Here is a 27617-nt window from a genome sequence, read left to right as displayed (position 1 = left end):
CTCATATATATGGAAACCACACCAGAACAAGGCCAACTCGAGGTCTCTACACACAGCTGCTCACTAAGACTTCTGCTCCACGTTACTATGGCGGCAGCAGTAGTGACTTGCATTGAACACCTCTACATCAGGGTTGTGCAAGAAAAATGTACGAGAAAGATAGTATTCTAAATTTTCCAGGGGCCACTTAAAGTAAAAGCTGAGGGACAGTGCCCAGGCCCAGAGTTCAAGCCTCACGGCCGACCAAAAAAAAAAAAAAAAGCACAAATTCACATGATTTAGGTAGTTGCAACAGATAAAAGGGCTCTAAATTGGATCACAATAGAATCCTGCTCATATATATGGAAATCACACCAGAACAAGGCCAACTCAAGGTCTCTACACACAGCTGCTCACTAAGACTTCTGCTCCACGTTACTATGGCGGCAGCAGTAGTGACTTGCATTGAACACCTCTACATCAGGGTTGTGCAAGAAAAATGTACGAGAAAGATAGTATTCTAAATTTTCCAGGGGCCACTTAAAGTAAAAGTATATTAAATTAATTGAATATTGTAATTTATTTAAGCTCAATGTATCTATAACAATACAACTTTATAAAATCAATAATACAATAATATAATAAATATCATTAATAATATACTTTTCCATGTTAAGTATTCAAAATCAGGTATTTTACACTAGTCATAGAATTATTAGAATTCAGACTAGTTGCATTTCAGATACTCAAAAGCAAAAGGTGACTGGCAGCCACCAAACTGAATGGTATTGATTTAAGATGTTTAGCATGATTATTTGCTGAATAATTTTAATTACTTTTATTTGAAAATGTTCAATTTTTTTGGATTTAAAAATCTATTTAAGTAACATGATTCTCCCAAAAACTTTTCTTTTTGGTCAGTCATGGGGCTTGAACTCGGCCTGGGCGCTGTCCCTGAGCTCTTCAGCTCAAGGCGAGCGCTTTACTGCTTGAGTCTCATAGACTTTCCTGCCAGGGCTGGCTTTGAACCTTGATCCTCAGATGTCAGCCTCCAGAGTAGCTAGGATTACAGGCGTGAGCCACCAGCGCCCAGCTTCTCCCAAAACCTTAATAAACATGTTAATGTCAGGCAAGCACTAGGGCTCATACCTGTAATCCTAGCTACTTGGGAGGCTAAGATATGAGGATACTAGATCAAAGACAGACCAAGCAGGAAAGTCTCTGAGACTCTTACTTCCAATTAATCACTAAGAAACTGGAAATAGAAGTATGGCTCAATTGGTAAAGTACAATCCTTGAGCATAAAAAAAACATACAAACAACAACAACAAAAAAACAAGTAAGGGATAGTGACTAGGTCCTGAGTTCAAACCCCACTACAGACACAAAAATTAAAACACAGTAGATCACTCAATATCTATTTAGTTAAACTGAATGCCTAGGTTTCTCAGCCATATGATCTTACCCATTCTTTTCCAGATGGCCACAAACTTCATTTCCTTCCCTACTTGCCTAGTACAACTCCTCCTTTTCTATCAAAAGCCAAACCAAATAGTTCATTCTTCAACTCTACAGCTGAAAATTGCAAAGGGAATAATGAATAAAGTTGTAATCAGGTTTTTTAGATATGGGGGAAAGAACCAGAATAGAAAACATTCTGTAATGTGAACTTCTAACCTCAAAGTAACCAACCAGAGTCCTAAAAAGCAAATCAAAAAATCCCATAACAATAAACTGAACTTTCGACCCACTAAAGAAACTCAAGTCTTTATAAACCAAAAGATAAAAATGAAAAAAAACTCACAAATGAAATTTGTTATAGAAAAAAAAGACTAAATTTGGGCTGGCAATGTGGCTTAGTGGTAGAGTGCTTGCCTAGCAAGCATGAAGCCCTGGGTTCAATCCCTCAGTACCACATACACAGAAAAAGCCAGAAGTGGTGCTGTGGCTCAAGGGGTAGAATGCTAGCCTTGAGCAAAAGAAGCTCAGGGACAGTGCCCAGGCCCTGAGTTCCAGCCCAAGGACTGGCAGGAAAAAAAAAAAAAAGGCCTAGTTTTGAGCTCAGATTTGGAACCCAAAAGCTTTAGATTCAAACACTAACTCAATCATTATTTGCCTTGGGCAAAATATTTAACCCTTTTGAAATATGCATAATCATTTTTAAAAGGATACTCAATAAATCTCATTCCCAATAGTTTTTACAATTCTATGCAAAATAAAACACCATCATTAACACATTATTCTAGCACTAATGATTATTACTTAACACCTATGTTCCAGCCCCAATCATTTCTGAAACTTACAAGAAGCATAAAACAGTAAAGTGAACCTAGAGCTCCAAGGTCTTGAGTTCAAAAACCTAGTACTGGCACCAAAAGAAGAAGAAGAAGGAAGAAGAGGAGGAGAAAGAAGAGGAGGAGGGGAATACAAAAGTGAAAAAAGAAATGAAAAGGAGGAAGGAAGGATGGAAGGGAGGGAGGGAGGATGGAAGGGAGGAAGGATGGAAGAGAGGGAGGGTGGGAGGAAGGAAGGAAGGAAGGAAGGAACGAAGGAAGGAAGGAAGGAAGGAAGGAAAGAAGGAAGGAAGGAAGGAAGGAAGGAAGGAAGACCAGCAACTATATTACCACCCCATTTCATCTTCATCAGCATCAGAAGTCTTAATACCACCCAGTCACCATCCCACAGGGCAAAGTAGGATTAGGATAGACAGATTCCTCACAAATATCTAAGCCTACCCATTAACACTGTGAACATTTTTAAAAATTCAAATCTTTCTAGTTATTATTTGTCAAGCGATTAACTTTATAACAGATAAACTTTGAAAAAAAAACTTCTGAAAAATCTATGACAGAAATGGCAGAAGTTATAGCAAATACGACAGAAAGTATAGAAGTTTGAAGAGACGTCCTGGGAGTTTCTAGGTAAAGTCTAGTTTCTAGGGAAACCCAGTGAAGTACCTACAGAAAGGACAGCTTGGGCATTAGAAGCAGAAATGCAGGCTCTTCCAGACAAGTTAGGTTATTCAAGTTTTAAATTCTTTCTAGTTTTTCTAGTCATAGCCTGCAATAGCATAGAGTACTCTAAACAATTAGATGCTAAAGATAAGGGAGACCTGAAGAACATCCAGTAGAAATGACTGTAAGCCAGCACCAAGATTTCTTCACAGGAGATGGCCTATCACTGGGTCGGTAGCTTCTTCTTCTAACCTCAATTTATTCCTTAGGTTAAGCCAATCATCCCTCTTCCTCTCCCTCCCCCATCCCCTCCCTCTCCCTCCCCCATCCCCTCCCTCTCCCTCCCTTCCCCCATGCCCCTCTTTCATTCACTCAATCTCTCTCCCTCAGAATCCTTTTATCACTCCCTCTCAAAAAGAAAGGCTCAGCCTTCATTCCTTTATCAGTTTTTAACTGTCTCTTCTTTCGGTAGATAAGTAAGTCTGTATTGAAATAAAACGACATGTCTACATAAAATAACTCACCTTTCAAAAATAATTTAAAAAATAAAATATGAAAAAAGCCAAGCAGCTATAAAATCAAGCAAGATTACTCTTCTGATACCAGGCAGAAAAAACTACCTTTTTTTCCTATTTGCAAAAAGACAAACAAGAAAGGAGAAGCAGAAATGGAGGCTGCGTGCAATAATGATGTCATCCAGAGTGCCTGCCCAGCCTTTACTTTAAACACAACTGACAATACACAGGATTAAGAGCTTTTCCACATCACTACACTGTGTACTGTGCGTGGGAATTAAATTTTTTTGTTTTTGAAATTTATTTCAACTTTTAAATATTCTATTACTGCTGCTACTATTACTACTTCCACTACTGACCATGCTTGTTCAAAACTATGTGTAATAAACCTACAACTAAGAAAGCTTATTGTATTCTGGCATTTTCTCAAATACTTATTATGTTGTAAGTGTCAAGACAACGTGCGGTGGTTTCAAATAATAAGCTCAGGGGTTAGTGAGGTGGTTCTGTCACATCTGCCATAAAAGTAACACCAATACCTGTGGAAACACGTTTTCTCTAGGGAGCAAAGGTGAGCACATGGGATTAGCACAATGCCAGATGACCCAGCATGGAGATCCGGGCTTGTACATAAGCTGCTCCCGAAGCAGCCCTAAAATCACTTGTCCATAGAGCCTACTTCATCAGCCACCTGATCCACTACCAACCCACAACCTGTGCTCTGTACACACCTGTCCATTGCGGAGGACAGCGGCAGTTGTAAGTGTTGACCCCATCCACACAAACCCCTCCATTCTGACACCGGTGGTTAGGGCAGTCGTCAACGTTTCGCTCACAGGTGCTGCCTTCAAAGCCTGGTAAGAGAAGAACAAAAGGAAAAGATGAGTCCTCATATAAAAGTATGCATTCTCCTCTTTCCCACAGGGCACCATCATCTGACAGACCTGCTTCGTGATTGTAGTTCAACAGGTACTCAACATAGGACTCAGGTATTAGAAACTCCCCATTCAGGGTAAGGGAGGGAGGGCACAAAAATAGAGGAACAAAGGGTGAACAAATGCAGCAGGGGTACTCACTAGACACTATGTTGAAAATGAACTATACAACTTGTGGGTGGGGACAGGAGGGAAAAACTGGGAGAAAGAGCAAGGGAAGGGGTGACACTGTCCAAAAAGAAATGTGCTCTCTACTTGACTTACTTAACTGTAACCCTTCTTTACATAACCTTTATAATAACAATAAAAATGTTGAAAAGAAAAGAAAGAAGAAACTCCCTAACCCTCTGCTTCTCTGAACTGTCTAGCTATCTAGATAATTGAAGTGATCCACTATACCACACACTTATGTAACTACCTCGTAAGTATTCCAAAGTGTTTCCACAAAATAAAATCCCTAGGAAGACAAATGTTTCTTTGAGACAGCTAGTAACTGATTCTAAAAACTAAGGTATTAGATTTCCCCCAGCTCCACATAAGACTACAAGAAAAAAGATGAAAGATTACCTAATTAAATTTATGACTCTTATTTTGTTTTCCATTTAAATGATATGTCTCTGACCCTAAAACTGGAAAGAAGGGAGAAAGGGAGAAAAAGTATGAAGGCGTGTTAGGTCTCCAGGTTATGACCTCCACACTGTTTAGCACACAGTAAGTGACAAACTCTGAGTCAGCTTCTGCATCTGTAAAAAGGGACTGATTCCACCTGCCCAACCAGCCTTTCTGGATTGTTCCAAGAGCCATATCATGAGTAAAGTACTACACAGATGTTAACAGCCTCAGAAAGTGGATGGTATTGACACTAATTAAAACTTGCAGCACTTTAAATTCTTCATGTTTCTCTCTACATGAATGGTATATTTATAATGTGGCTCCCTTCACCTACAGTTTTCTTTTTTGGAAAGATAAAAGTAGGATACTAAGGGCTGGGAAGGTGGCTCAGTGGTAAGAGAGCTTGCCTTGCATGCCTGAGGCCCTGGGTTCGATTCCCAGCACCACATAAGCAAAAAAAGAAAAAAGCCGGAAGTGGCGCTGTGGCTCAAGTAGTAGAGTGCTAGCCTTGAGCTGAAGAGCTGAGGGACAGCGCCCAGGCTCAGAGTTCAGGCCCCACGACTGGACCCCCAAAAAAAAAAAAGTAGGATACTAAACCTTATCCTAATTGGCTACAGGATGGTCTTCTGTAATTTATATATTGGGCTTCTTTATTTTCTCTTGCTACTAAATCTCTGAGGTACTACACAGAGGACTACCAGCCTTAAGACAAAAGAATGTTCAATATAGTAGGACTATATTGATAGAGATATGACATCTCTCTTAAGGTTCTTATCTCAAGGAAGTAGAGTTGTGGTACAAGTGGTAGAATGCCAGCCTTGAGCAAAAAAGAATCTAAGGGTCAATGCACCCAGGCCCTGAGTTCAATCCCCACTACTGGCATATACATACACACCAAAAAAAAAAAAAAAGTTTGCTCACGCAAACATGAGCCAGTGGCTCATGGCTATACTCCTCAGGAGGCTGAGATCTGAAGATCATGATTCAAAGGCAGCTTGGGCAGGAAAGTCCATAAGACTCTGGGAAATGGTACTGTGGTACAAGTGGTAGAGTGTTAGCCTTGAGCACAAAGAAGCTCAGGGTCCAGGCCCAGGCCCTGAGTTCAAGTCTCAGGACTTACAAAAAAAAAAAATTCTTAGGTCTTACAGTAGACTCTGGTTCTGGCTGAGTCCTTGTGGCACATACAGCCATGATGGAGCAGATGTTGACCAGCCTTGCTCTAGTCATTCCTTACCACAAGCCACTGTAAATTCCACCTCTGCCTTGCTATCCTAGAATATGGGGAATGGCATAGTAGTCAGGAGAATGCGTCTAATTCAAGTAGCCAAAAATATTACCCAGAAAGCAATCAAAGGAAATCACTTTATGGAAGAAAGAATCTGCATGCTAGATTCAGGAAAATTACACTTCTTCAGGTATTTGGTACTCAGTCTGTTCAAGCAGCTAAGTCACTACATAAACCTCTGACTGTGGAAATACACACTTGGATTTTTGTGGGTGTAGGTGTGCCAGTAGTGGGTTTTGAACTCATGGCCTTGCACATGGCTTTTTTCCTCAAAGCTCACAATCTACCACTTGAACCATACCTATACTTTTAGCTTTTTTGCAGGTTAAGAGTCTCTCAGATTTATCTGCCCAGAGTTGGCTTTGAACCTCTATCCTCAGATCTCAGCCTCCTGAGTAGCTAGGATTATAAGCATAAGCCACCAGCAGCCAGCTTACAGTTGGATCTTCAAAAGTTTATCTTATCATTCATATTTGTCTAATCATATAAAAGTCTTGCAAATGGCTAGTGAGCCAAAAAATGATGAAATGTTTAAACCCACTTCTAATTATGATAAAGTGAAGCCAAGGCTTCAGCTCTACTGCATAGCAGCTGCTGGGTGAGAATGGGATCTGGGTTCCTCATCAACTTCTCTTAATAAAGACACTCTTCAGAAAAGTTTAAGTGAGGGTTTTAGATGGAGGAGCAAGGCTTCTGGCGAGCCAACGCCAGAACTTGGGTGGTCTAGGGGTGTTCTAGAATCATGAATGGTCATCTTCTCCCTATCTCTCCAATGCCTGCGGCCAAAAACATTGAATAGATGTCAGGGAAGCGGCAAAGTCCTTGTAGCTAAACTACAAAAATAGAAATGGACCCTGACATATTAGCCAATGTTACAACTGACTGGATTCATTAACCACATACAAATCGAGAAAGCTGGCGAGAAGTGAGGAGGAATGGATAGCAACTCATAAGGGGAATATGGATTCTTGTGAACACACATCTATTCCTTTTTGGGTGTGTGTGTGTGTGTGTGTGTGTGTGTGTGTGTGTGTGTGTGTGTGTGTGTGTGTGTGTGTGTGTGTGTGTGTGTGTGTGTGTGTGTGTGTGTGTGTGTGTGTGTGTGTGTGTGTGTGTGTGTGTGTGTGTGTGTGTGTGTTCCTATACTGCAGCTTGAATTCAGGGCTTCGTGCTCTCCCTTGGTTTTATTGCTCAGGATTAGTGCCCTACTACTTGAAGCCCTCCTTCCATTCTCTACTTTTTGCTGGCTAATTGAAGACAAAATATCATAGACTTTTCTGCTGGGGCTGGCTTGAAACTGTAATCCTCAATCTGTCTCTTGAGTAGCTAGAATTACAGGCCTGAGCCACTAGCACCAGGCTGGTTATACATACATATGTATTTTAAAAATAAGTAAAAAGTTATTTTATTGTACAATTTACAAAATGGTATGGTATGTAAATTATATCTCAATAAGGCTGTTAAACTAGTGAACATATATTAGCTAATATTATGTATCAATGGAATTGCAGCATCCACTAGAGATTCTAAGCTCTATTTATGCTGCAGAGAAGGAAGAGCAGAGCTACTTGGCTGACTTGCCCATGATTGCATGGGCAAACATGAACCAAACCAGAAACTTTAGCCAGTTTTAGTCAATGTATTCTGGACTCTTGTGTTCACTTTCAGCGATCTGAAAAACTGACCTTAGGTCAAAGTTCCCGTCTCTTGAGGTTTTAAAAAAAAAAAGCTAAATCATTTCTCCCCCCAAGCTAAGATAGGATTTATATTTTTTAAAAAAAGAGAGACAGAGAGAAATTCTGAACTTTTTTTGGAAAGAGCTAGCAAATTCTTGCAAAACAGTCTCTCCAAAGATCAGGAGAAAGGCAGTAAGTTATAGTACAGTCACTTCTTAAAAATATATTTTAAGTTTTGTAGAGGAAAGGGAAGCAGACAAGCCTCCAGACCTGTGGGTGGGATGGGTGGGACCGAGTCATGGAAGGGCTCACATAGCCATACTAAAAGGAGTCTACAACTCTAAGCCAACTGGAGTCCTTAAAAGGCCAAAAGGAGAGAAATTAAAACTTAGAAGGAACATTTTAAGACTATGCTGTTATAAAACTGCAGGCCACTTCTGTGATTAATGATGGTCATAGTAAGGGTAGGACAAAAAAGTCTTCTGAACTTGTCATCCCACAAGGAGAGCAATGTCAGGCCCTGGGGGGTTTGAGGGTGGAGAGCAGCAAGAGGAGAGGATTGTGGGAAATGAGATTACTTAACTAGTATGCTTTCCAGCCAGGCAGAGAAAAGCTTCCATGTACAGACACAAAAGAGAGGGGTGAGAGCAGGGATACCTTGAACTGGAGAAAAGCCAAAGAGGCTACCTTCCTCTCACCCACCACCTCCAGAAAGAAGTCTGTCACAAAAGCTAACCTGCCAAGATATGATCTGATTAGTATAATACTCAAAAGAATGCCACATGCTTCTTAGTATGAAATTGCAAAAGGGACTGTTTTCTAACTGGCCTTCAGTTCAGCAAAACTCACAGACATCAAAGCTACAAAAGATGTGCAGGCTTTATTTAATGTATAGGATGGCATGTATAGCAGCCTGTGAAGTATAGAGGTGCCTTACAAAGGATAACCATTAATGACAGAAGAGGACACATCAAGCAGCTTCCTGCGAAGTTTAAAAGAAACAGAAGCTGGGTATTGCTGGCTCACAATTGTAAACCTAGTTATGCAGGAGGCTGAGATCTGAGGAATGATATTTGAAGCCAGTCCAGGCCAGCAAGGTAAATAAAATACTATCTCTAATTAACCAGAAAAATGCCAGACTAAAGGCATGGCTCAAGAGGTAGAGTGTCAGCTGTTGAGTAAGCCAAAATGATAGTGCCAGTTCAACCCTTAGTACCAGGATATAAAAAGGGAAGGTTGGGAGGGAAGAAGGGAAGGAAGAAGGAAGGAATATGCAATAGACTCAAAACTGATGCTGTTTTCTAGTTACTTGTGCAACTTATTAAAATATCCACAAACACAAAACTAGCCTAGTTCATTCTCTCCCCATTGGTTGGCCTGGGTCTCAAAATACAGGAGTCAGTGACTTGCTTTCACAGTGTTTTGCACATATATTCAGCGGGGTGCTCTTGCTGAAGCTTCAGCTGAGGACTTTACAGGATAGAAGCTCAGGAAATGTTTGGGTTATTAGCAGCTACTGATCAAAGGGGAAAATGGAATATGGTTTCTTGATTCCATTCTATTAGTTCTCTCTTGACAAATATCCCTTTTCCTCCCTCTGTGGAGAAATATTTCTTTCTAGTCATGCAGGGTGAGTCATTTTTGCAGTTTTAATTCTTTCCCTATGAGTCCTACAATAATAAAGTCAATCCATACTAACTGCAGTACTCTTTGCCGGAATCACACCATAACTAATCAGTTAAATAGGATCACTAGCATCTGAGCTATACACTGATTCTCACAGTTGAAAATTATTCTACAATCCTTCTTCAGTTTACATGGACAGGTGTGAGATGCATGATTCCAGGAAGACAATGAGAAGATCAAGGCTGCATTCTCCATACGAAGACATGATAGCATGCTCCAACAGTCCAGCCAGTTATACAGGTACATAAAGGCACTGTGTTTAAGTGTTGGGGACAGTGAACAAAGACAAAAGATCTTATAGCTTTCATTCTGGAGAGGGAAAGAGGTGGCAGAACTTGGAAAAGGCAGACAATAAACAATAGATATAATGAAGTAAATTATACAGTACAAATTATATGCTGAGAGGATAAGTGTCACAGAAAAAGAAAACAGAAAGCAGACTAGGGTCAGTAATTAAAGGAGCTGGGGATATGGTTACAATTTTAAATAGAGTGGTCAGGGTATGCCTCAATTAGAAGTACTTGAAATGTGGTGGGAAGCAGCCTTTAGGAGTTGCAAAATACCTTGACAAGCTGCTTTTGCTCCCTGCTGACTTGGTTTCCCCATTGTTACACAGCTGAGCAAATAATTCTCCCACAGAGAAGGTAAATGTAACTTTAAGAGGCTTTCAATCTCTTGAATAGGGCAGAACCACGGAAGGTGGGGGATGGGTATAATGTATTTTGGAAAGGACTTTTACAAAGGAAACCATCCCCAGTCACCATTTCCCCACGTGGAAATCAAGGGAATCCTTCCCAAACTTCATCTAGGTTATAAGAACAAAATAACAAATCAGGCACAAAGCTCTGAGTTCAAACCTCAGAACTGCAAAATTAAAAATATAAATCAAATAAAATCTTACAACCTGTATAAATACACATTTATTTATGTAGTGGTGTTACATCACCTATCATTTGGAATTCTCTGTACATGTGTCCAAACTGAAGTCATCTGTTTTAGATCAAGGATCCTTGTCAGCAAGAGCTAATCTACTTAACTATGTTTAAATACCTGAACAATGCTAGTTACATAGGTTATATGTGCAAGACTACTGGGTTATAATTGAAAGCATCTTTCAATTTTACTTGCAATACGAACATACTTTTTTAAGCACAAATAGCTCAAACATTTAAGAAAAAGTTTTGAGCGGAGTGCTCATATCTATAATCCTAGTTACGGGCTGGGAAGGTGGCTCAGCAGTAGAGTGCTTGCCTTGCATACATGAGGCCATGGGTTCGATTCCTCAGCACCACATAAGCAGAAAAAGCCAGAAGTGGCGCTGTAGCTCAAGTGGTAGAGCACTAGCCTTGAGCTGAAGAGCTGAGGGACAGTGCCCAGACCTAGAGTTCAGGCCCCATGATGGGGAAAGAAAGAAAGAAAGAGAGAAAGAGAGAAAGAGAAAAAGAGAGAGAGAGAAAGAAAGAGAGAGAAAGAAAGAAGAAAGAAAGAAAGAAAGAAAGAAAGAAAGAAAGAAAGAAAGAAAGAAAGAAAGAAAGAAAGAAAGAAAGAAAGAAAGAAAGAAAGAAAGAAGGAAAGAAAGAAAGAAAGAAAGAAAGAAAGAAAGAAAGAAAGAAAGAAAATATAATCCTAGTTACTCAAGAGGCTGAAATCTAAGGATCACATTTCAAAGTTAGTTGGAGCACACAAATCCATAAGACTCATCTCCAATGAAACAACAAAAGCTGGAAGTGAAACTATGGCTCAAGTGGTAGCAAAATCCTAAAGGCGGTGGAGGCCCTGAGCTCAAACCCCAGTATTAACACAAAAAGAGAAGGAAGTGAGGGAGACATGGAGGGAGGGAGGGAGGAAGGGAGGAAGGAAAACAGAGAAGAAGGCGGAGGAGGAAGAGGAGGAAGAAGAAAAGAGAGACAGAGACAGGAAGACAGGAAAAGAAAAAGAAAAGAAAAAGTCTCACATCTTTGCAGAGCCTGTGGAAGTGGATGAGCAACACAACACAGTACACTATAATGCAGTAAAGTGCAAAAAGCCTGAGCTTTGGAAATAACCTGCTTGCTTGGATTTTCAAGCCCTGGCTTATATGTGTTTCAGCTCTACAACTATGGGTAAAACACTTGGCATCATTGAACTTCAATTACCAGAGAAAACTCAAAAAATAGTATCTATCTAGCCTCAAGGTTTTGGTGTGGTTATGCTAACAGTTGTGATAATACCTAATTTGAATCATAAAAGATATCAAATGTTAGTTTTTCTTTGTCAAATCATCTGTTTGTACCCTCCTATCTTAATCCTACATACAGACACATGCAGACACACACACACACACACACACACACACACACACAGAAACTGAATAAACACCTTGCTTTACATGATAAACCAAGCCTAAGTGTCCAACCCACCTTACTCTACCACCCCACCACTCTGGTTATTCCTTGCCTCTGGCCATGGAGTTCCTGGTTATTTCCTCTCTGAAGGAGGATCTGACAGATCTTTTCCTGGACACACTCAGAATTCCCTGAGGTTCTTATCACTGCTAAAGGATAACTATGCAGACAATGGGAGTGAATAATCACTCTCTCCCAGCTAAAGACTTCCTTTATTGACTTCTCTAACTTCCCGTCAATACCTAGCTGCCAAATCAAAACCTCATGCTCTAGGCGACTATTAAAAGGAATTTTCTGAAAACTGAAATGGCATATAGCCTTCAACAATAAATCACACTAACTGTAATTACTAGTCACTTGAACCATTACAGCACTAAACTATTAAGAATGTTTGTAATATTAAAATATTTACAAAACTTAAATTGTTTATATTTCTATTTTTGTCCTTAAAGTACATACACATACAGGAGCAAAAAAGCTATCTTTCAATTATTCCTCCTATTAGATAATGTGGAAGATAGTAATGTTATGTTAATAAATATTTATTTGGCATCCAGACAGTATCATATATGTTTATTGAAAGAGAAAGTAAAAGCAATATAACTAAACAGCATGTTTAGTGACTTAGTAAAACCATCTAAAGTGCTCATTTAGATTATGGATAGTGACTTACTATTGCTGAATCCTGGGAATGTAACACAGTACCTAGAACCTAGCTGACAGTTAATAAATTTTTACCAAATATAACAAATAAATTGGGGCTGGGAAGGTGGCTCAGTGGTAGAGCGCTTGTCTTGCATGCATGAGGCTCTGGGTTTGATTCCTCAGCACCACATAAGCAAAAAGAAAAAAGCCGGAAGTGGCGCTGTGGCTCAAGTGGTAGAGCGCTAGCCTTGAGCTGAAGAGCTGAGGGGCAGTGCCCAGGCCCAGAGTTCAGGCCCCACGAACGGACTCAAAAAAAAAAAAAAAACAAATATATTACCATTTAGTTTTATAGGGATCACCAACCTATGACCTGGAGTACCCAAAAGATAATACACACAAATCATTACATGTGAAACATATCCACAACCCCAGAACCTAAGATTCACACTCTGAAAGACTAACTACAACTTCTTTTTGAGGCAATTTTGCTTAGTTAGCACATTACACCCTCCACCCCCAGTTTTCCTTCTTTTGTTTTTGTACTAGCATATTTGTATAAAAACAGGATCTTTGTTGCTTAGTAATTCATCTGGTCCAGCTGCTGGTACTCTGTTCCCAATCAAAATTCTTGGTTTTCAGCCTCCTCATCACTTTTATAGAGTGAAGTAAACTGGACAGACTGGCTCCTTTCCATCTCTGAAGAACACCAGGCGCTGAGCTGAGTTCCAGACACTGTCCCTCTGTTTGCTTCTAGGTTCGGTTGTATGTGTGCAGACTAAAGGACCGAACCATCCACGAGTATGAAAAGTTGTGTTATTCTTGGTCTCTAATACCTGGTCTATCAGAACTCATCAAAAAGTGTCCCAGGAAGCCAGGTAGGTGCTGGTAGTTCACACCTGTAATCCTAGCAACTCAAGAGGCTGAGATCTGAGGATTGAGATTGGAGGCCAACCCAGGCAGGAAAAGTCTGAGAGACTCTTTATCTCAATTAACCACAAAAAGCCAGAAGTGAAGCTGTGGCTCAACTGGTAAAGCACGTGCCTTGAGCAAAAGAGCTCAGAAATGACACTCAGGCTGAGTTCAAGCCCCAGTATTGGCACACAAAAAAGTGGCCATTGAAATGGATTTGTTGAGCTGAAACCCTCTGTACAACGACTTAAAGAAAATAAATAAAAATATACACAAAAAGAAAAAATGAGAAAAAATATGCACTGATTAAATGAGAACCCCCTTTACAAGTTTCAAAATTCTCCAGCTTCAAGGTAAGGAAGGGTCAGAGAGGGGATATACATATGGGAGAGGATTCTGGACCAGGAGCCCAGGGAAAAATCAAGAAGGGTGGGGGGAGGAGGGGCACACACATCTATGTTGCTAGAAAAATAAGAAGTTACTCCCTCAGGGGGGCAAAGCATATGGGAAAGCTGGTCACCCACCCACTCTGAGTGTCACTCCATCCTAACGTACTTTATTAATCACAGACATGCACACATATTTTCCAATGTCTAATTCTCATCATGTCCTTCTCCATTCTAGATCTGTCTTGCTCTTTCCCAGAGCTGTTTCTCCAAAAGGGACAATAAACAATTTCCTAGGCACTCATCATTATCAACTCTGACATGTTATAAATTACCCCCTGGCCGGTTTATGGACCACAGCAGGCCCATAAAACCCCTCCCTCACCAGCAGCCCACCCCACAGGAAATTCTCACTTCCCCCTTTCCCTGCTTTAGGGCACTTCCTGAAGGAGTTACCGAGCCACTGGCCACCTTCTTTCTGTGATTGCTTGGTCCCCAATCCCAGGACACTGGGAGCTTCTTACCTGGAAGACAGTTGCATTCAAAAGTAAAGTCACCAGTCTGCCGGCAGGTGCCTCCATTGGCACAGGGGGAGGGTGCACAGGGCACATAGGGGCTGTCGCAGTGCTGGCCGGTGAAGCCCTGGGGACACTGGCACTGGTAAGAGCCAGGCAGGTTGAGGCAGGTGCCACCATGCCGGCACTGTCCTGGGATGTCACACTCATTGACATCAGCCTCACACTTCCGCCCTGTGAAGCCTGCAGGGCACTTGCAGGAGAACTGATTGGCCACAGTAGTACAGGTACTTCCGTTTGCACATGGGTGAGACAGGCAGGCATCAGTCCACTGGCACAGCTTCCCTAAAGGAAAGATAATGGAACTCAGAATCCATCTCAGAACCACGAGCAATCCATTCTCAAAGGGAACAGCAGGAACTCTCACTCAGAGATTCCCTATGCTCTTTGATTGCACAGAAGCACAAATCAGAAGCTCCTCAAGACACTTTCCAGAACCTTTCTAAGGTCATAGATGAGGCTGAGTCAGCGGATGGAGCCCATGAGGGGACTGTAGGTTGGTTATATGAAGCCCAGCCCAGCAGTACTCTATCAGCTTCTATGGCTCAGACCACCTGGTCTCTCACACCATTCTGCTGTTGCACAAGCTGCCCATGTGGTTTACTAATGGACTTTCCTTTATCCTGACAGCTCTGCTCAGCAGTCACAATCTCCAGAACATCTTTTTCTTTTCTTTTCTTTTTTTGGTGCCAGTTCTGGGGTTTGACCTGTGGCCTTGCTCTTTCCCTTACCTTTTCCCTCAATGTTGGCCCACTACCATGTGAGCCACAGCACCACTTCTGGCTTTTTGCTAACTAAGAAAAGAGTCTTTTACACTTTCCTGCCTGGGTTGCTTCTAACCCTTATCCTCAGATCTTAGTCTCCTGAGTAGCTAGAATTACAGAAGTGAGCCACAACACCCAACTTTATAAATATGTCCTAATATCCCCAGCACCCACTCACATGGGCTGTTTCCTTCTATAATACCAGCTGCCATATCAGTGGAGTCTGACTCCCCAGGAGAGGCCTCAAGCCATGTCTGTTGGATGAACAAAATATACTGATATTTTCTGTAATATGTGGTTACTAAGTAGACCTCTCAGATGATAGAAACAAGTCTGTACTACCTCTACTTCTTAAAACTCAACATATACACACATGCATTGTGTGGAAACCTTTGCTAGTTGTGGCTATTGCTAGAAGATACCATTTGATGTGTGCAGATGGTGCTCTCTGCATAACAAAAGCAGCAGAAGCTGCCACGTGGACAGGGTCTGGAACAGTATGGAGCAGCCCAATGTGTGAACCCACGGAAAGCAGAGCAGATTGTTTGAGGGTAAAGAGAGGAAGATAGAGACAAGAAGTATGCCCATGCTTCTAGTCAGCTTGGTATTCATTTGTTTTTGTTTTTGCATTAGTCTGTCTTTTGATAGACAGGATTACCACTGTGGAGCCCAGGTTGGCCTCCTGCCCCACTGTCCAAGGGCCAGGATTACAGGTGTGTGCCACCATGCCCATCCTCTAACCTAAATCTTTTATTTTTTTTTAAACTACGCTAGACATGAAAACTTCCTGAATTTGTTAATATACCCAACCAGTAGTATATCTTGGACCCCCATAGAAAGACAAACGAGACAAGACAGCTTTGCTAAATGGGAAAAGGTATGGCATATATACACAGAAAAATGCTCTTTGCTTACTGAGGAATGTCAGATCCACAGGGGAAAAGTTTAGTACTAATTTGAGCACAGTATCTATAGCAGGGTGCTGAGCGGAGAGGAAACAAAGGACATTTTTGTTCCTGTTTTTCCCTTCATTCCTCTGGGAGGTACTTACCAATAGAAAAGTAAGGGGCTGGGAAGGTGGCTCAGTGGTAGAGCGCTTGCCTTGCATGCATGAGGCCCTGGGTTCCATTCCTCAGCACCACATAAGCAAAAAGAAAAAAGCCGGAAGTGGCGCTGTGGCTCAAGTGGTAGAGTGCTAGCCTTGAGCTGAAGAGCTGAGGGACAGTGCCTGGGCCCAGAGTTCAGGCCCCACAACCGGACCCAAAAAAAAAAGAAAAGAAATTGATAGCCAGGCACTGGCGGCTCACGCCTTATAATCCTAGCTACTCAGGAGGCTGAGCTCTGAGAATCATGATCCGAAGCCAGCACAAGCAGGAAAGTCCATGAGACTCTTTTTTTTTTTGGGGTCCGGTCGTGGGGCCTGAACTCTGAGCCTGGGCGCTGTCCCTCAGCTCTTCAGCTCAAGGCTAGCGCTCTACCGCTTGAGCCACAGCGCCACTTCCAGCTTTTTTCTTTTTGCTTATGTGGTGCTGAGGAATCGAACCCAGGGCCTCAGGCATGCAAGGCAAGCGCTCTACCACTGAGCCACCTTCCCAGCCCGTCCATGAGACTCTTATCCTCCAACAAACTACTCAGAAAAAGCTGGAAGCATGGTACAAGTGATAAAGCACTAGCTTTGAATAAAAGGAACTTAGGGATAGCACCTAGGCCCAAAGTTCAAGGCCTGGGACTGGCAAGAAAAAACAGAGAGAGAGAGAAAAACAGAGAGAGACAAAGAGATAGAGAGACAAAGAGGGAGGGAGGGAGGGAGGGAGGGAGAGAGGGAGGGAGGGAGGGATGGAGGGATGGAGGGAGGGAGGGAGGGAAAGAAAGAGAGAGACACAGAGAGACAGAGAGGAAGGAAGGAAGGAAGGAAGGAAGGAAGGAAGGAAGGAAGGAAGGAAGGAAGGAAGGAAGGAAGGAAGGAAGGAAGGAAGGAAGGAAGGAAGGAAGGTGATAGAAAAACTTAAACTGGCCCTGGATGATCCCCAAAGTGATAGGACTCAAAATCTATTCAAGTGAGAGATATGTACAAATTCATTACAATAGAATGTGACACAAAAATAATAAAACTTAGCTGGGTACAAGTGGCTCACACTTGTAATCCTAGCTAATCAGAAGACTGAGATCTGAAGGACTATGATTTGAGGCCAGCCCAGGAAGAAAAGTTCACTAGGTTCCATCCCCAAAATCTCCAATAAAAAGCAAGGGTGGAGGTAAGGCTGAGTGGCAGAGGGCTTGAGTTCAAACCCCACTTTGTACTTTCATTCTTTATTCTTTATAGAATAAAATAATAAAAATAAAATAAGTATAATGAAAAATAAATAATAACATGGTGACCAACTGCCTACAGGAAACACAAAAAGATCATTAAGACAAAGCTTTCAGAACACCAACCAATCACCATTTGCAAAAATGCCCATTCCACACTAAGGGTTTTGCAGCTTCAAGGCAGCAATAGGAAGTATGCCATTTTCAGGAAATGGGATTTTTCTTGTGATCCAGCCTAGATTCTTGTGGTTATGTAAGGCTATGAAAACATACAAGGCTTAGACTGTGATAGACCATGGAGGCCAAGCAGAAGAGTTTGCAGCTTATTCTGTAGATGGCAAAAAGTCAGAAGACATTACAAGAAGTAAACTTGTGAGACCATTTGCATTTTTAACTGAAGACAGAAACAAGATAACAGGGGAAGTGCTGGAGAGAACAAAGGTAGATGCTAAAAAGCTACTTTAAGAACCCAGGTGAGAGATACCATGACCCTCAACTACAAAGTCACAGAAGAAATGTAGAGAGGCAGATGAGTGGAGAATAATTGAGACAATGAATGACTTTTCATTCCTTTGTACTAATACTAGGGCTTGAACCACTCAGGGCTGGATGTTGTCCCTGAGTTTTTTCCCTTCTGGCTTTTTGGTGGTTAATTGGAGATAAGAGACTCATGGACTATTCTGCCTGGGCTGACCTCAAACTTCAAACTTAGCCTCCTGAGTAGCTAAGATTACAGGCATGCGCCACCAGTATCTTGCTAAGTGACTGATTTTTAAGGGGGGTGCAGACAGGAAAAGAGAGTTTTCTACATCTGGATTATGGTGGAGTGGACACTGGTGTCACTTTTTTACATCAACATGTTGAACTTCTGAAACTTGTAGAATTGTTTTAAGGAGACATACACTAGGTAGTTAGAAATGAGCCTCAAGGGACTGGGAAGGTGGCTCAGTGGTAGAGTGCTGGCCTCGCATGCATGAAGCCCTGGGTGCAATCCTCAGTATCACATACACAGAAAAAGTCGTAAGTGGTGCTGTGGTTCAGGTGGTGGAGTATTAGCCTTGAGCACAGAGAGGCTCAGAGACAGCGCTCAGGCTCTGAGTTCAAGCCCCAGGACTAGCATAAAAAAAATTAGAAATGAGCCTCAATGGCCAGGTAGGGGTAGAGACAAAGAACTGACTCTGAGAATCATCTGTAGGTATGAGGACGGTCACAGCTGAAGCAACTAAAGGTAGAGATATGCCCAAAAGAGCTGGAATATGGCTGAAAACAGAGTTCCAGGAACATAACAACTCAAGAGTACAGACAAGGAAATGTGGAAGAAAAGAGAGAATCTGAGTTCAGAAAAACAGAAAAGCCAGTATCTTGATAATTAGAGAGATTCTGAGAAGTATATTTCCCTTAATGAATCAACTCTGATCCTCAATCTTGACATACATACCTTAAACAGTCAAATGCTTCTATATCTTTAACCCTTTTTCTTTCTCTTTCTATACCTTTTAAAACTCTCCAAGGAGTTAAAGAGAGCTGTCCAGAATGTTCCAGGTTCCTGATCATAATGCTAAATGTGCACTGGAGCTAAAGAACACTTTGAGGCAGATACTAAGGCCAAGGGATGTAAAATAATGATATCTGCCAAGAGAAGGAAAGCAAGGGCTTGAGTCCTATCTGTTACCTGTAAAACCCACTTGGCAGGTGCACTCATACGTTTCCCGGCTGAGCATGTGGCAGGTACCCCCATTCAGGCAGGGGCGAGACACAAAGCAGGGGTGAGAGGTGGAGTGCTGGCAGTCTTCCCCGGTGAACCCTGGGGCACATCGGCAGGTGGCTTTCCCCAACATGGCCTGGGCCACACAGGTCCCACCATTTTGGCATCGATTTGTCTCACAGGGGTCTCGATGTTGACAATATTCTCCCAAGAAGCCTTCTGGACATCTGAATTGGAAAAAGAAACAAGGAAGAGTCCATGAAAACACCTTCTGTAAGTCCAAAATTAAAAATAAAATGCCACAGTCCACTCAAGAAAACATGAAATGTCAGTCAAAAGACCTGAAGGTATTGAGCCAGGTACCAGCAGCTCACACCTGAGATCCTAACTACTCAGAAGGCTTGAGATCTGAGGATCATGGTTTGAAGCCAATCTGGGCAGGAAAGTCTGTGAAACTTTTATCTCCAATTAATGACCAAAAAGGTGGAAGTTGAGCTATGATTCAAGTGGTAGAGCACTAGCCTTGAGTAAAAAAAACCTAAGGGAAAAGCATCCCAGTCCTGAATTCAGGCCCCAGTACTGGTGCATGCGTGCGCGTGCACATGCACGCGCGCGCACACACACACACACACACACACACACAACCTGAAAGTATAACTTGTAAAAAATACTTCACTTTAGGAGGCGCACTTAGAGAACTTAAGCACATACTCTCAGGTCCTGATGCTTGGCAAGTCACAGAATACCAGGTAGCTGATTAGTAGGTCTTCCCCATCTATGAACATGACCCTCAGTCAAAAGCAAACCACAGGGCTGGGAAGGTGGCTCAGTGGTAGAGTGCTTGCCTTGCATGCATGAGGCCCTGGGTTCGATTCCTCAGCACCACATAAGCAGAAAAAAGCCAGAAGTGGCGCTGTGGCTCAAGTGGTAGAGCGCTAGCCTTGAGCTGAAGAGCTAGGGACAGTGCCCAGGCCCAGAGTTCAGGCCCCATGATTGGCAAAAAAAAAAAAAAAAAGCAAACCACACAGTATCTTTGTTCCTGTAGTAAAAAGACTGGATGATGCTACAGTACCTTTCCATACAGCACTGTTCATTCTTGTCTGCCCAAATCAATTCACTTTCTCATTGGAACAAATCATTTGAGAGGATTAAGATGTTCACATGATAATGCATGGACTTGACCCCCTTTATCCTTCTAATTTAAAAATGCACAAGACATCATGTGCCTTTTCTCAATTAATTATTGAGATATGTTCCCCGTGAAACACTAAGTTGGTGTGTATGTGGCTTTCTGGGTTACATTCAGGTGGCTAAGACTACAACAGAGAAAAGGAAAAGGAGGTAGATAGGTTCAAAGGAGCATTTAACAGTTAAGTTGTAGCCTTTCTTCTTTTTTTTGTGTGTGCCAATACTGAAGCCCAAACTCAGGGCCTCAAGCTCTTGCTTGGTTTTTTTTGTTGTTGCTGTTGGTTTGTTTGTTTTCACTCAAGATTGGATCCCTTAAGCCACAGTTCTACTTCTGGCTTTTTGCTGCTTATCTGGAAATAATAGTCTCACAAACTTTTCTGTCCAGGCTGACTTTAAACCAGACTCCTCATATCTCAACCTCCTGAGTAGCTAGGATTACAGTCATAAATCACTGTGCCCAGCTGTTAACTCTGACTTTTTCTATCTGGCTAGAGCCCTACATATTTAGTTCAATCTATTTGTCTATCTTACATGGGGAAGGGTTTTTAAAAAAGTGAATCTGGAAACCTGTCCCACCATTACTTCTAAAATGCCTTGAAACCAAACTCTAATTCTGCCCCCTCAAAACCGGCTCTTGTCCTGTCTTCCTGTGCTCAATCATTGGTGTTCTGACTCTCCTAATGGCTCCGACTCGAAGCACTAGGGTCATGCTGGATTGCTTCCTGCCTCTGCCCATCATCTTCAAGACAGTCTGTTAGCTATTGAGTGGCCAGGTGATGTCTTTAGGAGTCAAAGTTCTTGAGAAAGGAAGTAAAGCAAGATATTAGGGAACTAGGACAGAGCGTGCTCAGAAGAACGGCACAGTAGCTAAAGTGGCTGGAGAAGAAACCAGAGTAGGTAAGCAGTGACAACAGCAGTGACATGATTGGACACAGCCTCCTCACTGCTCCCCCACAGCTACAGAAGGCAAGCCTGGCAGAAAAAGGACTGATAAGACTCTGACCTTCTACAAGAAAAGATCAAGGCCAGCTGCCCCAGCACATGCACAAAAGTCCAAGAGGCTCTTAATCTCTAATTAATCAGTAAAAACTCAGAAGTGGAGGACTGGCTCAAGTGGAGGAGTGCCAGTCTTAAGCGAAAAAGCTAAGGCAGAGCATGAGGCCTTGAGTTTAAGCCCCAACACTGGCAAAAAAATAAACAATAGGCCAAGAAGGCAGTGGATGGAGCATGCACAACTGCTGAAGGCAACAATGAACAGCCTGCACTCAGAAGTTTGGCCAGGAGTCCTGAACCATTCATCTCACATCTTTCCAAAAGAAAGAGTCAGAAGAGTGATTACCTACATCATGGGATTGGTGTGAGAACTGAACAAAATCAAGTACACCAGAAGGTTTTACAAATAAAAAAAAAAAAGTCCTCTCTTCTTTGTGCTTACTGGGGAAAATATGATGCTGTATCCAAAGCACAGCTTGATTTGATAATAGAATATAGGATTTCGTTTGTTTGCTTTCTTGCTTGCTTTTTCTTAAGTAGAAGAGCAAAGAGCACCAACATGGCACAGCAAAAATTAATCCTGGGTTGGGTTATTAAAAACACATGCAGCATATACAAGAAATGTGTTATGAATGATGTTAAAATCTGCAACCTAATTCTCACCCACACTGACAGTCCTTTGGGTATTAGGCGTGGCTGAGACTCAGTTTTCCCAGATGGAACTATTCACCTTGGAAATGATGGCAAACTCCTAAACCTGGGTGGGCTCTTCCCAGCTCTGCTCTAAAACTATAGCATCCCTCCCATCTGCTCTGAGAATGTACAGTCATTTAGATGTTAGCATCACAAGCACAGAAGCAAAACATGAGGTTCCCAGGAAAACAAACACAACAACATGAAAGCTTCTCGAGCTAAGCAGAAATATTTCTAAATTCTGTTTCTAGGGCTTAATCCACATTGTTGCTCCCTTCCAAGTATGGAAAAATAATTTTCAACTACAACTAAGAAACCAGTAAAAGTAGAGACTAGCAAAGTACAGCTTGTGGGTCTAATTTTGCCTGCTGCCGATTTTTGTATGGCCTGTGAACTATGAACGTTTTCACATTTTAAATGGTTGAAAGAAAAATCAAAAGAATACTATTTTGTGGCATTTAAGAATTCTATAAAATTCAAATTTCCATGTCCATAAATAGTCCTATTGAAACCCAGCCATTCTTACTCATTTCAGATGGCCTGTGGCTGCCTTCGCATATGGGACACAAGAAGGCTTACTCTTCCAATCCAAGAAAAAGTTTGCCAATCCCTGGGCAGAGAATAGATGGAGTCTATTAATAGCATTCAATATGCTTATTAGTAATGATCTTAATGATGATGAAGAATATTCTCCTACTGCTTTCCACTATGAATACTAAACTCATAATATTCACTCATTAGGCCACGCACTAGTGGCTCATCTGTGTAATCCCAGCTTCTCAGGAGACTGAGACCTAAGGATCTTGGTTCAAAGCCCAGCCCAGGAAGAAAAATCCAAAAGACTTTTACCTCCAAGTAACCGCCAAAAGGCCAGAAGTGCAGCTGTAGCTCATGTAGTGCTGTTTTCCCTGCCCCCACCCTGCCACCACAGGCCTCTCTCTCTCTCTCTCTCTCTCTCTCTCTCTCTCTCTCTCTCACACACACACACACACACACACACACACACAGAGTTACACTATCTAGTAAATGTGCCAGACATTATCTTATGCCAGATATTGTTATGGTAGTCAGCCCTCTGTATCCATGGGTCCACATATATGGATTTAACCAACGCCAAATCAAAAATATCCAGGAAAAAAAATGTGTCTGCACTGAGCATGTTCAGACTTTTGTCATTCCCTCAATAATCCATATAACAACTATTTACACTGCAGTAACATAGTACTAGGCATTGTAAGTAATCTAGAGATAAAGTATATGGGAGGGTGTGTGCAGGGTACATGAAAACACTGCACCATTTACAGAAAGGACTTGAGCATCCGCAGATTCCAGTATGTGTGTGTGGTCGAGGAGCCAAGCCCTGAGGATGCGAGGGAAAACCACTGCACTCATGGAGTTAAATTCTAGTAGGCGAATACAAAAACAAAATGAATTTAAGTAAAAGCTATACTGTGTTAGATGGAGTAAATGCTATGAAGAAAAATAAAACAGGAAGGGATGTAGCTGGAGACAGGACACAGAGTGGCTCGAAAGTAGGAAGATCAGAGATGGACTCAGTGAGGAGAAGACATTTCAAGTGAAGACCTGAATGACTGAGGGAAAGTGTTGAAGGCAGAGAGAACGTGGGAGGTACAGAACTAATTTAGGGAGCAGTCCCAGCCTGTTCAAGAGATGCAAGGAGACATGGACATCTCTGCTGCCATGAATGAGGAACAAAGAGAAAGGAGCAGAAAAAAATAGACAAAAGCTGAAACTGGCATCAGTAGGGCCTTTAGAGGCCCTTGTAAAGGTCTAGGGATTTAGTCTGAAACAAAATTTGGATATGATATACAACAGACTTTCTGCCCTAACAGTCATATACATCTTTTTTCAGCACTAGGATTTGAACTCAGGGCTTTCTGCTTACTAGGCAGGCATTTTTTTACCACTAGAGGCAGGCCCTCGGCTATTTTTGCTTTATTTTTCAAATAGGGTCTCTTTTGCCCTGGATTGGCTTTAGACTGAAACCTCTGTCCCCAGTATAGCTGAAATTACAGGTGTGAACCACCATGCCCAGCTTTTTTGCTGAGATAGGGTCTCACTAACTTGCCCGTGAGCCTCAAACCTCTATGCTAAGCTCTTATCTTGCTTGTAGCTAGGATTGTAGACATAAGCCACCATACCCAGCTCCTCTCATTTCTTTATAAGACACAAGATCTATTGGTTAGTATAGTAACAACTTGACTTCCTATTTAAAACCTTCCAGCTGGGGGTAGCCAGCAGCCTCTTTCTTTCCTCTTACCTTAAATATACAGTCTTTTAGCCACCATTTTCATTAGGTCCCATTTCCCTTTCAAAACCTTTCCTCCTTCGTAACCAAGTTTCTATAAGCCATTCTACAGACACTTCTCTTTCTTTTCTATCTTCTTATTTGCCCCCTTTGTAACACAATCTTAAATCTAATTGCAAACTACAAACCATGTTCCCATTGCCAAGCTCAGTGATGTCTAAACAGAGATTTTTATCCTAAGAAATTCTATGTCCTATGGGAAGTGCTGCTGAGCCCTCTGTGTACCATTTTAATTTTCCTCCCCTCAAATTCTACCTCCCTGGGATCCCTGGCTCCTTTTCTTCTGCCTTCCCATCAACTCCAGCTGCCTTAAATTTCAACTCTGGGCTACACCACTCTTTCAATGCCTTGGGTTACTGTTTTGTTATTCATTTGGTTTTAAACAACTACCTAAGTTTTGCTGACCCCAAAATACACCAATCCAGCCCATCATGCTCAGTTTTTAGAAGCCATCCACTGACTCTAGCATGTCCTGCCAATACTTGAAACTAAACTTTGGAGGAAAAGATCATTTTCCCATGCAACTTTAATTCCTCCAATTTTCTAAGGATTCCACTTGCAATTTGGAGTCCTTTAGTTAATCCCTTTAAGTTATATGTAATTTATTACCATGTTTTGACAAGTCTTGCTAGCTGAATTCCTACAATGCTTATCGTTCATGTTCATTAGCTTCCTTTTTGATACAAGTTCTGATCATCTGAAAAGCCTCAGGCTAGACATCATGTTGTTGGCTGTCCCTCACTTCCATGTCTTCTAGCATCTGCAGAACTTAAAGCACCTAAGGTAATTTCTACTGAATAAAAAATTTATTTCTGCCGAGTGCAGAGTGGCTCACCCCTATAATCCTAGCTACACAAGAGGCTGAGATCTAAGGAATCCAGTTCGAAATTAGCCCAGGCAGGAAAATCAGTGAGACTTTATCTCCAATAAACTACTCAGAAAAAACCTGCCCTTCCATCCCAACTCCATCATTTACTCCATGTGCAATCTTGCACAAAGTACTAACCCTTCCTGTTATAAACCAGATATAATAATAGTGTCTACCCTAAGAGTTTTAAAATCATTTAAAAGCACTTAGACACTACCCAGCATATAGTATATACCATTTCTTTCTTTTTTTATGGTGGTACTGGAGTTTGAATTCACAGCCTTGCACTCACTAGGCAAGTTTTCTATCACTTGAGCCATGTCTCCAGTCCATCATTTATTTTTTAATGATATTTTATCATTTAATTTTATGTATTTTGCTCTTTGTTCATGTTCATTGAACCCAGGGCCTCATGTATGCTAGGCAAGCACTCTACCACTAAGTCACATTCCCAGCCCCCTTTCTTTCTTTCCTTTTTTTCTTTTTTTTTTTGTTGTTTGTGGGGCTTGAACTTGGGGCCTGGGCGCTGTCCCTCAGCTCTTCAGCTCAAGATGAGCATTCTACCACCTGAGCCACAGCACCACTTCCAGTTTTCTGGTGGTTTATTAGAGATAAGTCTCTCGGAGTGCTGTGGTGTGTGTGTGTGTGTGTGTGTGTGTGTATGTGTGTGTGTGTGTGTGTGTGTGTGTGTGTGTTAAGTCTCTCGGAGTGCTGTGGTGTGTGTGTGTGTGTGTGTGATAAGTCTCTCGGAGTGCTGTGGTGTGTGTGTGTGTGTGATAAGTCTCTCAGAGTGCTGTGGTGTGTGTGTGTGTGTGTGTGTGTGTGTGTGTGTGTAAGTCTCTCGGAGTGCTGTGGTGTGTGTGTGTGTAAGTCTCTCGGAGTGCTGTGGTGTGTGTGTGTGTGTGTGTGTGTGTGTTCTGCCGGTCATGGGGAGTTCAGGAGCTGTCCCTCAGCTCTTCAGCTCAAGGCTAGCACTCTACCACTCGAGCCAGAGTGACACTTCTGGCTTTTTCTGCTTATGTGGTGCTGAGGAATCAAACCCAGGGCTTCATGCATGCAAGGCAAGCACTCTACCACTGAGCCACCTTCCCAGACCCCTCCCACCCTCCACCCAGGCTGCCTTTGAACAGATCTCAGCCTCCTGAGTAGCTAGGATTACAGGTGTGAGCCACCAGCGCCCAACTCCCATTTATTTCTTATATAAAGCAAGATTACTAACTCATTGTTTCAACAGTCTTTCCATTGTCAGAAACCGTGGGTGGGTGAGTGGGTGGGGGAACACATATGCCCTCCTGCATGCACATGCCAGTCTTGGGACTTGAACTCTAGATGTGAGTGCTGTCCCTGAGCTTCTGTGCTAAAGGCTAGTGCTCTAGCTCCACTTGCAGTTTCTTGGTGGTTCATTGGAGATAAGAATCTCACAGACTTTACATCCTCAGATCTCAGCTTTCTGAGTAGCTAGGATTGCAGGCATGAGCTAGCCACATTTGGCTTCTTTTTTAAATCTTAAAAGGCTATCTCCTCTCTTTGGCATATGCTCAAGATAACATATACATACTTACAACTAGAGTGGTCATAACAGCCCCAAAATAGAAATAACCCAAATGTCCTTTTGCTGATGAATGGATAAATAAAATGTGATCTATCAACACAGTAGAATACTCTCTGATCATAAAAAAGAAGGATGCTTTGATACATGTTACAGTATGGATATACCTTGAAAACATCATGGTAAGTGAAAGAAAACCAAAACAAAGACCTGATAGGTGATTCCATCCATGTGAAATATCCCAAAAAGGCAAATCCACAGAGAGAAGAGATTAGTGTTGCCAGGGGATGGGGGAGGACAATGGAAAGTAACAGCTAAGGAGCAGACAGTTAAATGCTTTCAAATGAGATAACAGTGGTGGTCCTGTGATTGTGTACACACTAAAACCACTGACTTACATTAATTATACCTTTTATTTTTAAATGTAAGCTATATGTTAACTTGAAAAAGAACAAACTCTGCCTCTCTATAATCTGCCCTCACTGGCTAATCCCTATCCTCTAGAACAAGGAACCGGCCTTCTGCTTCTCTCACATGTAGCTCTTTTAGAATCCACAAACACTTGTGTAGAACCTTTGTTTTCTTTTTCAGGGCTGTGGGCTATTCCTCAGAATAAAATTATCACCAGGCCTCCTCACTTTAGTGTTTCTTCTTTGCCTAAGATAACAACACTAATG

At 41.9% G+C, this 27617-nt stretch overlaps 1 protein-coding gene across 1 annotated transcript in view; it reads right to left on the bottom strand.

The window, feature by feature from the left end:
• Nucleotides 1-27617, bottom strand: part of Notch2 (notch receptor 2) — a 147375-nt gene that overhangs the window by 59354 nt on the left and 60404 nt on the right. The window contains 3 exon segments of the mRNA XM_042675185.1: nt 4180-4302; nt 14491-14826; nt 19288-19547. Of these exon segments, the coding sequence (XP_042531119.1) occupies nt 4180-4302; nt 14491-14826; nt 19288-19547 (719 nt within the window).

This window comes from Dipodomys spectabilis, unplaced genomic scaffold (assembly GCF_019054845.1).
Source record: "Dipodomys spectabilis isolate Male_0828 unplaced genomic scaffold, ASM1905484v1 ptg000002l, whole genome shotgun sequence".
Lineage (NCBI taxonomy): Eukaryota > Metazoa > Chordata > Mammalia > Rodentia > Heteromyidae > Dipodomys > Dipodomys spectabilis.
Note: the sequence above shows the minus strand (reverse complement) of the source record. Positions and strands in the feature narration are given on the sequence as shown.